The sequence below is a fragment of the Silene latifolia genome, chromosome 6 (assembly GCF_048544455.1).
Source record: "Silene latifolia isolate original U9 population chromosome 6, ASM4854445v1, whole genome shotgun sequence".
Lineage (NCBI taxonomy): Eukaryota > Viridiplantae > Streptophyta > Magnoliopsida > Caryophyllales > Caryophyllaceae > Silene > Silene latifolia.
Genome location: NC_133531.1, coordinates 6169778 through 6184118, shown reverse-complemented (window position 1 = coordinate 6184118; position 14341 = coordinate 6169778). Strand labels below are relative to the sequence as shown.

Sequence of the window (14341 nt, the reverse complement as noted above, 5' to 3'; positions counted from 1 at the left end):
ATGTACAACTCTTCCTCCAAAAAACCGTTTAAGAAGGCGGTTTTCACGTCCATTTGCCAAATTTCATAGTCATGAAAAGCGGCGATCGCTAAGATAATCCGAATGGAACGCAGCATGACTACGGGTGCAAAAATCTCATCGTAGTGCAAACCTGGCACTTGGGTGAAACCTTTAGCAACTAGTCGTGCTTTATAGATATCTTGTTGACCTTCCACGAAATGCTTTATCTTGTAAAGCCATTTGCATTGAAGGGGACGAACCTTAGCAGGTAAGTCAACAAGATCCCACACGTTGTTCTCATACATGGAGTCCATCTCGGATTGCATGGCCTCAAGCCATAGCTTTGAGTCGAATCGGTCATGGCACCTTTATAGGTTGCGGGTTCACTACTCGTTAAGAGTAGAACGTCATCTATATCATGTTCCTCGACCATACCGATGTATCTGTCTGGAGGAATAGAGACTCTTCCCGACCTCCTAGGTTCCTCAGGAATGTTGACCGCAGCCGGGATTGAAGGAATAGGTTCCTCCAATAGTTGCTCGGTATTTGGTTCTTGAATCTCCGACAGGTCGAAGGTTCTATCACTCTTTGCATTCTCGAGAAATTCCTTCTCTAAGAATGTCGCACTAGCCGCTACAAAAACACGTTGTTCGGTTGGCGAATAGAAGTAATGACCAAGGGTTCCTTTAGGATAACCTATAAAGAATGTCTTGACCGATCGCGGGCCGAGCTTATCCTCGTGTCTCCACTTGACATAAGCCTCGCAGCCCCAAACCCGTATAAAGGACAAGTTAGGGACCGTTCCCTTCCATAGTTCATATGGAGTCTTGTCAACAGCTTTAGACGGACTTCGGTTAAGTATTAGAGCGGGCCGACATAAGAGCATAACCCCATAATGAATCAGGTAAAACCGTGTGACTCATCATGGATCGAACCATATCAAGTAGTGTTCGATTTCTCCGTTCGGACACACCATTCAATTGAGGTGTTCCAGGTGGAGTTAACTGTAGGGCAATCCCACAGTCTTTGAGGTGATGATCAAACTCGTGAGAAAGATACTCACCACCACGATCTGAACGTAGTGTTTTAATCTTTCTACCCAATAGGTTCTGCACCCTATTCTGGTATTCTTTGAATTTCTCAAAGGATTCACTTTTATGCTTCATTAAGTAGACATAGCCATATCTACTTAAATCGTCCGTGAAAATGATGAAATACCTATAGCCTTCTCGTGCGATGATTGACATAGGTCCACATACATCCGTGTGTATGAGTCCTAATAGGTCAGCAGCGCGCATTCCAACACCTTTGAAGGAAATACGAGTCATTTTACCGATGAGACATGATTCACACGTGCCAAATGATTGAAAACCAAAGGCCGAGATAGCTCCATTTTTGATGAGCTGTTTTACGCGTTTCTCATTAATGTGTCCCATACGGCAGTGCCATAGATACGTTTGATCTTTGTCACCAACCTTTAACTTTTTATTCATTACGTGTAATATTTCCGTGGTCTGATCTAAAACATAAATTCCGTTCATGGAGACTGCCTTGCCATAAATCATATCGTGTAAAGAGAAAATGCAAGCATTATTTTCTATTACAAATGAAAAACCAAGTTTGTCAAGAGCAGAAACTGAAATAATGTTTTTCGAAAGACTAGGAACATAATAGCAATCATATAATGACAACTCAAATCCGCTAGGAAGCTGGATCACATATGTCCCCTTGGAGATGGCAGCCACTCTTGCTCCATTCCCAACACGCAGGTCCACCTCACCCTTTACGAGGGGTTCGATGTTTCGGAGCCCCTGCACATGATTACACAGATGAGAACCACAACCAGTATCAAGTACCCAAGTTCCGTAACTTGCGTGGTTAATCTCAATCATATGAATAAAAGTAAAAGAAGAAGACATACCAACAAAGTTTTAACACGACCGCCTTTAAGTCCTCATGATAAACAGGACATGTGCGTCTCCAATGCCCAGTCTTGTGGCAATGATGGCATTCCATGTTTTCATTCTTGCTCTTTGTCATGCCTGATGAGTTGCTCGACTCACCAGGACCACTCTTACCTGAACCCGACTTCTTGAACTTCGGTTTACCTCTCGCTAGGTTTGCCTGAGCTTTGCCCTTACCTTTCCCTTTGTTGGACACAACGAGAACATCCTGTTTCAAGCTCCCACTGAACTTCATGTCCTTCTCGGTCTGTACGAGAAGGGAGTGCAGTTCATGGGGAGTCTTCTTCAAATCATTCATATAGTAATTCGCTCCCGAATTGCGAAAAACCATCGTGGAGTGAATGAAGCATGCGGTCGATAACAATGTTCTCGCTGATGTTACAATCAAAGGTCTCCGCTTTCTCGACATTCTCAATCATGCTGAGAATGTGTGGGCTAACCGGTTGGCCCTTCTGGAGTCTCGCATCAAAGAAGCGAGTGGTATGCTCATAAGTCACGATTCTCGGTGCTTTCGAGAATTCCTTAGTGAGCGTGGTGAAAATCTTGTTCGCACCATGGGCTATGAAGCGTTTCTGCAAATTGGATTCCATTGCAAAAATGAGTACGTTTTTAATCGCACCCGCTTCCATACGTAAATCATTAAACTTGGTGATTTCAAAGAATTCTAGCCGTGGGACCTGGGTTTGCCGGGAGGGGCTCTAATAAATATTTGAGCTTCCCATCGCCAGCGGCATTCCGTAATGCCGCCTCCCGCTCCGGTTGGATCCATCATTCTTCGCCGAGTGGACCGATTCATCCGATTCATGAAGATCCGGCCGTGACTCACGGTCCAATGTGGCACTTGGCATTGGGTCGTTAGTTGACCACCATTTGTTATAGCAGTTTTAAAATTCGTGATCTACACTGAAAAAGAAAGAAAAACAAAACGAAATAAGCAACTCATCGAGGTGATTTAAGTCTATTAAAATACATTTTAATCGTGTAGACTCATTGCACTTGCATAATTGATCTCCCTCAAGAATGATACAAGTGATCCCAAGACTCAATTTCTGTAAATTGATAAGCCAACTGTTTAGCTAATTCTTCCGGAAGAACTCTTGGTCGATAGATTTCCGTAAATCCTATCTATAGTCCACCATAGTCACAGGATCGTACGAGTGACCATAGTGTTGAGATAAAATAGGTCAATCAGTTCCAACTTACCCGACGTAGAAGGGGTCATAGTATGCCTACCGACGAAGAAGGGACTCATTGGAGTTTGACCTATAAAGACCGTTCTCAATTTTTGTTTATACGAGGAAGATCCCATCAACTTAATTATAATTCATTTTAAGTGAACGAATAGCTAGCGTCTGCGTGAATGAATCAATTTAGGTGATGGCTTAAAATCGTGTGACATGAGAATGTCAATGAAAACTAACTCGTGACCTCTATATGTGTCAGTTTTCATGCAATAATTAGGTGGTTTGGTTTTTAGGCGGAATATGATGCATGTTATCGTTACGAAAAATAAATAAATGAATGCGATACGTAAATAAAAATTCCTAGTGTGGCCTATCCTAGTAAAGAAAAAACATAAAACAACTTTGGAATCCACCGTTGGACCCGAGAAGCTTGTCTTGATGTTCCATCTTGATCCATGTAGCGGGAGTGAGCATCCGGTCTCCAACTTTAGTCTTCTCAAAAATTACAATTTAAAATTTACAAATATAAACCTATTTACATTCTAAATAAAAACTGTAATTAAAAGAAATAAAATGGAGATACGAGATCTCAAAATACAACCAAGACCGTGTTCCATCATTACGGTAACACGTTCTACTAAGGCCACACTAAGTTACAACCGTTTGCAAAATAATTAAATACGTAATTAAAAGGCATTCAAAAACATTCAAAATTAACAATAACGATAAATAAAATGCATCAACTAAAAGTAAAATTATTCGTGACATAATTCCGTAATTATGTTTAAATTTTATCCAAACCACCAAAGATAATTAAAATTACATGACAAAACCGCTTTAGTCAAGTTAATTTTAATCCGAGATAATCCGTTACAATAAATCGTTTTAAAGTAACTTTATTTTACGTGGGTGAACCGTTTCACTAATCAAGCGAGAGCATAAAAAAAAAACGTTTTATGCATAAAAAGGGCCGAAAAGAAAAAAAACAGAAATTTTTTTTTTTTTTTTTTTTCTTCTGTACTGTTGACGTGAACAGTACCAGGGGCCAAAAATTTTTTTTTTTTTATTTAAAACCAGAAATGCCGAGAGCCTTTTAAGGCAAAAAAAAATATAAACGGCTAAACGGGATCAAAACAAGTGATCAAGCAACAAAAACGATTTGTAAAAACTCAATTGCAATTTATCCTAATCCGGATTAAAACAAAAACAATTGACATGTTCTTCACTTATTGTTGTAATTATCGCTTAAAACAACAAATCGCTAAGAACAATAAAACGAGACAATCAATAGATCGAATGATCTAGCAAATTGTGTGGCACGCAAAACGATGCAAGAACGAAAACAAATAAAAACAGGCCGTGAACAAAAGGCCACACGGTTTTCAATAAAAATTTTCGAACCAAAAATGTACCACACGAAATTTTATGCAATGATTTTAACCGATCTTTAACATATAGCGATGAATATCGATTACATAGACAATATGCAAAGATCAAAATTAAAACAAGACAAACAACACCGTGTAAACTAGACACGGTTTCCAACAATCACAAAAAAAAACGCTGCAATTTTTTTTTTATAAAAAAAATGCCGTGACACAAAAAGAGGCTGCCGAGGCCAATTTTTGAACAAAAATCATCGTTTTCAAAATCGTTTAAAGAAAAACACATATAAAATTTTACGTGGCCTCGCTCTGATACCACTTGTGGGTTAATATCCGTATACTACCCTTCGAATTAAGGATTATAACGTAAAATTTATATGTAGTTTATAGTCATAAACGAAATACAATATAGAAACGATAAAGATAAAGAATCAACCTCGGGTCCTTTGTAGTGCGGCGTAAAGAACAGAAATCAACAGAGATTTCCTCCTAATTGTTGCACCCAAGACCGTCTGAGAAATGCCCTTGTGCTAGAAGAAATCCTCTAATTGCCTTGCAATATTGAGAGGATTATTTGTGAGGTTTTGTTTAGATGTGAGATCCGAATTTTGAGAGGCAAAATTTCTCAAAACCCTAAAACTATTTTGCAAATGAATTAGGTTACAAAAGAGAGGAGAACCTCTCTTTTGTTCTCTCTAAACCGTTCGGCCATGGGCTCCTTAGGGAAGTGGGCTTCCACTTCCTTTTAGTTCTTGCTCATGGTCCGTTCGCAAATCGCTAAAAATGTATATGACGCGGTTTCATTATAAATCATCATCGGTTATCGGAAATTAATGCATCAACTAATAATACGGGTTAGTTGAATTATTAATGCGTGTCCGACAAAGACAATATTGTATAATTACATTCAATATACATTTAATTAAATATAAAACGCTTATATTCAATTTTACGAATTAATCGGTTAATTCGCTTTAGCCCATGATATTTAATCCGTATTAAATATAATATCTCAACATCACGTTTTGACTAAATATTAGTCAAATAACTCGACTAACCGTTAGTCAAAATTGGCATCTACATGACCGTATTTTCATCATCACGTCTCTCAAACGTATCCTATAGGTGTGACTTTTAGGGACCAGTTGATCACCGCCATCTGTATGACAATAACGTCAAACTTATCTAGCAAGCCAACTGTTATTGATAAACGTGGATCAACTGATAATAATACCAAAAGTATGCCCTTTGATCCTTTTAGAGGTTTATAAGTCCTTGCACTAACTGTTAAGGACACCAACCCCAACAGTGGCAGGCCGGCAGGCCTGGTTGGCTCCATGCCGAGGGGGCCGGATATGAGTATGCTGATATGTCTCTCGGCCGGCTAGTTGCCGAGACCGAGTAGTGAGGACAGCCGGGCAGCTTCACCGGCTAGGTCAGTCGCTTCTTTTGACTTGTTTGTCTTTTAGCGTTGACCTTGGTCAAGATGTTGACTCGGTCAGCGGGTGCAGAATATGCCCCATCAGTTTTAAACCAAAACCTGTGAATATCATTAATTTTCATTTCACAAAATCTCATTGAAGACGGCACATATCCGTTACTCCGGAGTAACGGATACCATTTCCTCTCACAAATGACCCAAATAGAGGAGAGAGGGAAGCACATGGGGTGTGCCCCCACCTTGTCCCCCATATCCGTTTTGTGAGTGGCATTACCCGTCACTTGCTCCGACCCGTTTTCAGCAAGACTAACTGTTCACTTGCATGAAAGACTACGGAGGATTTAACAAATTCTTTTAATGATTTACAAGTTGTAATGATAAAACAAAGCGTCTTGCTTGTGACGGGCTAATCCCGTCACAAGCTAAAGACCTCTCACAAAAAGGGAGAGAGGACAAGGTGGGAACCCCCATGTGCTCCCCCACTCACCTCTCATGGATATTTTGTGAGAGGAAATGACCGTCTTCAATGAGAATTTGTGATGATAAAATTGGTGGTGAAATAAAGATGAAATTCTGAATATTTACGACATGAGTTATTTTGAAATCTTACTCAATAATCTATACCAATATTTTTTTTCAATGATTACAAATTTTAAACCCGTGTAAAATTGCACGGGTTTGTATTTAGGACGGTATGAATATTTTTTGATGAATATTTTATTTTTACATTTCTATTGTAATTATCTAATAGTACTATATCAGTGATCTAAATGTTTAATGTAGATCAGTGATCTAACTGGAAATGAACATTCTCCACGTAAATAGGATGTGTTAAAACCACAACTACCGGGTGAATGTTCATTTCCAGTTACAGACGAATTAACATCCGTAAGAGTTTCACTATATTCGGCACATAAATCTCTCGCTAAGCGCTCAACAATATCGTACTATCTAGTTTTAAAAATTAATTAAGTTATTTAATTTATTCGCATTGTTTGTAATAATTAATTTCATTAATTTATGTAATATATTCCCATTATATGTAATTCATTCCCGTAATTAAATGTAATTTATTCTCGTAATTATGTAATTTTATTATTAATTATATAATTTTATTATTAATTATATAATTCATTCCGATTATATGTAATTTATTTTATTTATTCCGATTTGTAATTCATTCCAATTTGTAATTTTATTATTAATTATGTAATTTCATTTATTCCGAGTGTATGTAATTATTTCATAAAAAAATTTTCAAGACGGGAATTGTCGCATGGTTGTATTGGCAGACCATTTGGAGAAATAAATTCTTTGCACACCAACGGGACCCACCATAACCTGAATTTTCCAAAAAAAAAAAAAGGTTGTGCAAATGACGTGGCGCATTCTTCATTCAACATTGTCTTCTAAATTAATAAAAATAAGATAAGATTGACTAATTACTTTATCGATCTATTGTACATAAAATCTATTGCATAATCCTAATCCGAACCACACCATGAGTCGGTGACTTAATGCATCATGTATTCACGAACCTAGGAATTGCCTTGGGTAAAAAGAAAAGAGGACCTTCCCCTCAAACAAAAAAAAAAAAGAAAAAAGAAAAGAAAAGAGGAACTACAAAAACAAATCAACGGTTGCTTGTGAACTGTGAAGCAGTAACATTTCACAAATTACAGTAACAGCGGGGAAATTTAAAGAAAACACAGAGTAAACCACTGTGAAACAAACAGTAAAAACAAATGAAAGGCGATGCAGTCAAAGCCGTTCCTCGGGTGCGCCAAAACGGCGTCGTCGATTCCTCCGGTCCGTCTTCGCTCTTCCTTTTATAACTTTTATTGACAATAATTTCAGCTGAAATTGTATGATTCTTAAGATTTTCGAACTGTTTGCAGTTGTTTGATTCGTCGATTTTCATGTTTTTGTTTGAAATTCACCGCATGCGCGTTTTTTTACCATCGGTAAATGTCATCGCCGCTAATATTGAGCTGAAACTACGTAAATACATACAATAAACTGAACGATTGCGAATATTTTGAGCATTAACTTGTGTAAATCAATAAAGTGTAATTTTAATTTAACAATTACAGTAATTATTAACATGAAAAATGAATTACTGTTGCAGGTAAAGTTCACGGATCATTGGCACGTGCCGGTAGGGGTTTGTTTTGGTGCTTAGCACGTGCCGGTAAGGTGAAAGGTCAAACTCCCAATGTAGCTAAGCAGATTAAGAAGAAGAAGCCACGTAGACGCGCTCACAAGCGTCTTCAGTACAATCGCCGTTTCGTCACCGCCGGTTTATTTCCTTCCCCTCTCTTTTTACTATGCTCGTTAAGGTTTCACCTTTTCGGATTAAAAAATCCCCCTCCGTCCCGATTATTTGTTTACTGATTTTGTTATTTGTGACGAGTATTTTAATTAAAGGTAAATAAAATATCGGAACAATTATTTTCAAAAAAAAAAATATCGGAACAATTTTGCATTATTTTTATGGGTATTAACTAATGTTTCCCGTCCCAATCATTTGTTTACATTTTTGTTATCTAACGGGGATTTTAATTAAAGTGAATAAATTATCGGAATAAAAGTGTACCAATGATGAGTTTTATGGATTATTTTGACAAATAGTTAGTCTTGTGTGAGAACGACGGATGGTAACTGATAAATTGATTGTTATTCATACCTGTTCTGATTTATCTGAATGTTGTTTTTATTTGTTGATCTGTGTTTTTTCAAGATATGAGGATGATGTGGATAGAGATAGCTAAGTACTTAGGCGGAAAGTCACTGGTGAAGCTCGCAAGTACCTGCAAATGGTTCTACAAAGTCATCACAGAAGAATGCGTCTGGAAATACGCTTGCCTACGTGATCTTGGCATGCCTGATCCAGGGGATGTATCCTTCAAGTGGAAAAACATCTATGCATCAGCTTTTGGTAAATGATCAGAATTCTATTGGATTTCGCTCGTGTTGTTATACAGTGTTTTATTATGTCTTGACTGTAATCGTGTTACTGACTGCATCTGCGGTGTTTGATAAGTTTGATTTTATAATTCTATTGCAGATGATACTCACTCGTACCTCTTTCGCGAGTACGAAAAACACATTGGTATGACATTCGTCCTTCATCAACAACCTGTGTCAGTCCATCAAATTCATTATGTGCTAACTGCTATTCCACTCTAAAAGTTATGTTATGGCTTACTGTATGATTTAATGAATGTCTCTAAAAGTAATTTGGTTGCAAGTTCAGTAGTGAATGAAAATTTGATTGCCAAGTCTTGGTAGAAGGCCAAGAAGGGTAAAAAATCGTAACTAGTTCTCTTATCAGAAAGTTAATTACAATACTAATAGACGATATGTCTCTTTGCTTGAAAACCATAGAGTGGAAGCGTATTGGTGCCTTTTTCCTCGACTCGCCTGCAGCACTCTTAAACGGAAAGCTGACATTTCCTAGAAGAATTGCCAAGGATACTATTGAAAAGATGCTGGAAAACATTGGCTTATGTGTGATCACCAACATCAAAACTGGAATCTGGATTGCTGGTAGGTTCATCTTCAATCCCATATTATATACCACTAGTTTGGGAGACTTCTCCTGGTATATAAACTTCAGAAAAAAAATTATAAGCATGAATTTTGCAGATACGCAGATCCTTCATTGCCCTGTGTGTGGCCTCAACACATGTGATGGTGAGTACCCTTAGATTATTTGCCACTAGATAATACACGTATTGTTAATGATTTACTACTTCGCTACTGAGGGTCATGATTACAGGTTTTATTATATCATTAATGTGCTCTGGAACCAGTCTGTTATAGAAATCTTTTTTTCTGTAGAATACGTATGTCTGCCAATATTAATACATGATTGTGTCGTGAAGTTAATGTTGAGCGAGAATGATTCAAGTTCAGAACTAGGATTTTGCAGCTATTCTGTACAAATTGGTTGAGAAATTACACTCATGCAGGGACAATGCTAGTGTTAGATACAAGGCACTTCGAGCTCTTTCTAAGTCAGGGTTACCAAAATGGAAGTTGGGACTTCGCACAACTCGGTTCACGCAAAATCAAAAGAGGTGTTGACACAGCTTCCGGGGCAATCGCTGATTTGAAACACCTAAACGACGCTTCAACCACAGGTAAAAACCAAAGATTTTTCACAACAGCTGCTGAAGTGCTGAGTATTCCTTCTTATTCATAAATTTGTTGGTAGACCAAATAATACTAATTTTCTGGTCTTCAAATGTGTTTGCCACAGTGAAGTGCTAAACCTAAAATTTCCCAAACTTGAGATAATCAAGGTTACCAGAAAACACAGTAGGTTTCGGGAATTTTCCTGCACCCTTAATTCTGATTAGGAGGGGAGAAATAAAACTGCATGCATAGAAATATTTCCTGATGCTTGGTATTTTGCAGAGACGTTCAAGACTGAAACATGGTTCAGGGAAGATAAGGACTCACAAACAAGTGGCAAGATCACCCTTCATGCTGTAGCTTTCAAGACAAATAATGTGGAAGACAATGACGGTAACAAGTCCTGTTATATACCAGTTGTTTATAATCATTTAAACTATGTAATCATACTTTTGAGTCCTTTGGACTCTGGTCTATCACTTTACACGACTAATTTTGGAATCTGATGGCTATGAATAAGAATCTGGTCATACTTTCGAGTCCTTTGGAATCTGGTCTATGACTTTCGAGTCCTTTGGACTCAGGTATTTTGCAGAGACGTTTAAGACTTAACGAATGCTGTTCATTATTTCAGGGCTTAAACTCAAATTCCATATCATGAGAGCTGGGACTGATGGACCAATTGTGGCGATCAGAATCTCTCAGCACCTTCTGTAAAGGCCATATTCGATGCTCATCTCGTATTCAGTTTTGCCGCATGCTCATCTGCCTTAGCAACCAGCAATTGAACAGATTCATCTGCTTCATTTATTGTCCCAACGTATTATCAACACTACTATTGTTAGAATAAGTTAAAGGTTACTCGTTAGTATCGGCTTCAGTTATTGTCCCAACGTAGTTTTGCCAGTAACAAATACTCAGCTAGTTGTAGACAACAACAGTGCAGCAGAGTTGATTGATCGTTCAAAACGCCAGCATACTACAAACAGTGAACATTTAACATGTTTGTTGGAGTTATTTTATAAGTGAGATCGTGGTACCGAGATTCGATATTTTGATTATATTTACGCTCATACTTGATTGAATAAGGTGATTTTGGTTTCAGTTTTGTGAATTTTAATTATGTTGCTAATTACGGATACATTTGAATTTGTCGACGATTATGCTTAATCGATTGGATTCTTTGGGATTTCAGTTGTGTGTGTTTGATAAGTCCACTAATAAGTAATAATTCTATTGCAGATGGTACTCAGTCGAACCTCTTTCGCTAGTACGAGAAACACATTGGTATGACATTAGCCCTGCATGAACATCCTTCAATCCATCTGATACAAATGTATGCACTGCAGTAAAGTACTAAACCTTCAATTTCCCAAACTTCAGATAGTCAAGGTTACAAACCTGCAACAAAATGATGGTTCATCATAGTTGATAGATCTGATGCATTATTACAGCATTATAACCAAAAGTGCCTAACATGAGGACTAGTCTAATAAATCTGAAAGAGTGACTGATCTACTTTCAGCTACATTAGTCGATACACGTACAAAATTCCCAATAAACTTGATTTCACAGCTTGAACAAACCCTCGGGAGCATAAACAACGCGTTAACGAAATCATTCTGTTTCTTAAGTGAATCCATCTCCGGTTCTTCAACATTTGGGTTGAAAACGCAAATAAGCCGTTCCAAAACATTTGCTTTACTAAGAATATCTTCCATCAAACTAATTTCTTTGTCATACTCATTCCCCTTAATAACTCCATCCACTTGTATTTTTTTGAGCCTCCTTAAAATCCAAACCGGTATTACCAAATTCATATCCTCAGCATCAGAAAGTGCTAAGGTAAGAGAGACGAGATTGTGGAAAGTCGGCAATTCATCCACATTATACGAGTTCAACACATTTAGAATACGACAGCTTAGACGCAATGATCTTGTATTCGATATAGCTTTTACAAGCTCTAATATTGCAAGATCATCTCCAACAGAATCCCAATCCGAAAGACTTGTTTCCAACAAATCAGTCGGAATTTTCACAAAGCGAAATGACACTAAACCGCCCCTGATTGAGATTGAAATGCGTTTAAGTTTAGGCGCATCAATTAAAACATTGGTTTGAGAATCCCGCCCCTCAAATACGATACGGAAAGTCTTCAAATTGGGAGCTGATATATCAATCAAATGATCCTCACCACTCAAATCGGCTGAAATAGTCAAATTTTGGAGCAATGGTAATGATTTGAAAATTGTGCGCATCAATTGACGATCATGCTCAAAAATATGTACTGAAAGCGTGTTTAAATTGGGGAGATTAAGATAATTCGGCAAATTAAATGAAAAATTAGTGTTGAGCACAAGTTCAACTAGGGTTTTATTTTGGAAAATGCATTCTGGTAAAAAAACCGTGTCAACGACTGGAGACGACTCGATTTCAGGACTGCAAATAAAAACTAATGGAGCATTTTCAATATAAATGTAAAGGTAAGCTCCGAATTCAAATACCTTTAATAGTTGAGTGTGTGAAGTGCATAGACGGTGAAACCAGCGAGGAAGAAATTCGCAGCATAATTCGTATGCAATGTCATCCTCAAAAGCGTCATCGGGATAAGGGACTTTAAAGTTAAGGTAGATGGTGCGTAGATTACTGGGAGGTGAATTAAGTTGACGGAGAATGTTATCGACGGTGGTTAAAAAGGCGTGAAGCTCGTCACAGTTGGAGATATTTAAAGAGGATAAGAAGATGCGGGTTATGTAAGTCCATTGGTGGCGCCAATGACGAGACAAGATGGACGTTGCAACCGCAGAGTCGGTAGGGAGTTTAGATAATATTTCTGATATAAGGTGCTCTGGAAGTGAGCTCAGTCTGTCTACGGTATCGGTATCGGGTTTTTCACTGATACTTAGGGTGGAAATGTTGAGAATGTCCTCCATTTTTTTTTTGGCTGGTTTGTAAGGACTAAGGAGTGAAGGTGAGATTTAAGACTGTGAATTTGTTTGAAAAGTAGACTGTGAATTTGTGTGGCTTAGTTTGTGTTTGGTGAGAGTGTGAATTTATGATGATGGTAAAAAGAGTAAGAGTAATGACTTCTTCAGTAAGCAGTTCCCCCTACTTGAGTCGTATCGTATCACATACTCTTTACTCGGATATGAAAGGATTTAGGTGGTTTCCGTATACGGGTATTAATGTGCATTATAAAAAGGGTATATGCATTATAAAAAAACGAAATTATTTTTTCACATACGGATTTTACTCTTTCACCTACACTTTTTCATTAACTTTCCATATCATACCCTTTTCATAAAAACCTAAACAACTTACTCTTAAGTGTACCAATTTCCCTAAAATCAAATCTAATTGCTTTAAAAATTTGAACAATGGTTCATAATTCTTCAATTAGAATAACAATTTGGTTTGATGGGGCATATTCTGCACCCCCTGACCAAGTCAACATATTGAGCAAAGTCAAAGATATCCAAAGCAAGTCAACACCTTGGACAGTCTAGCCGACGCAACCTGTCGGCCTGTCACTTGGGTCTCGGCCAGGTGACTAGCCAGCCGGGGCACATATCCAAGACTCAACGCTAAAAGACAAGCAAGTCAAACAGAAGGACAGCTAAGCCAACAGAAGCCTGCCGGCCTGTCACTTACTACTCGGGAGCGGCAACTAGCCGACCGAAAGGCATATCAGCATACTCATATCCGGCCCCCTTGGCATGGAACCAACCAGGCATGCCGGCCTGCCACGGGTCCCTCGGCCGAGGGCAAGACAGTCTTTCCACCTGCTAGCCACTTGGCCACTTGGCCACTACGTGACAAAAGGTGAAAGTCTATAAATACTCCTCAACCCTCATTGAGGAAAGGATCCACAATTCATCTAAAGATCACACATAAACTGGTATTATCTTTCTTATCTCTCTACAATATATTGCGCTAAGTAACACACAACTTAATCACTTTAAGTTTACTGACTTGAGCGTCGGAGTGAGTACGCTCGGCCAAAGCCGAGCCCTCAGTTTGTTCATTGTTTCAGGAGAGACCGAAAGGAAGTCAAGCAAAGACATCATTCTACGAGCCACGAGTGGTAACAAATATCTGCTCTGGAATCACACCCGGAACAATTGGCGCCGTCTGTGGGAAAAGCATACTAAAAGCTAATTAAAATCCCTTACAAAAAAAAAACAAAACAAAAACCCACCCAACAAGCTAAGAAGATGTCGAAACAAC

The 14341-nt window shown here is 38.2% G+C and overlaps 2 protein-coding genes across 2 annotated transcripts; one reads left to right on the top strand and one right to left on the bottom strand.

Annotated features, from left to right (window-relative positions):
• The first annotated feature begins 7587 nt into the window (after nt 1–7587).
• Nucleotides 7588–11164, top strand: LOC141586174 (putative F-box protein At3g61730). Its single transcript, XM_074407311.1, has 9 exons — nt 7588–7783; nt 8103–8273; nt 8715–8912; nt 9042–9086; nt 9362–9523; nt 9623–9670; nt 9949–10119; nt 10397–10507; nt 10749–11164. The coding sequence occupies exons 1-9, from the start codon at nt 7720–7722 to the stop codon at nt 10829–10831; spliced, it is 1053 nt and encodes a 350-aa protein (XP_074263412.1). The 5' UTR covers nt 7588–7719; the 3' UTR covers nt 10832–11164.
• Nucleotides 11165–11598: 434 nt separating this feature from the next.
• Nucleotides 11599–13047, bottom strand: LOC141587444 (F-box/FBD/LRR-repeat protein At1g78750-like). Its single transcript, XM_074408930.1, has one exon. The coding sequence runs from the start codon at nt 13045–13047 to the stop codon at nt 11599–11601; it is 1449 nt and encodes a 482-aa protein (XP_074265031.1).
• Nucleotides 13048–14341: the final 1294 nt, after the last annotated feature.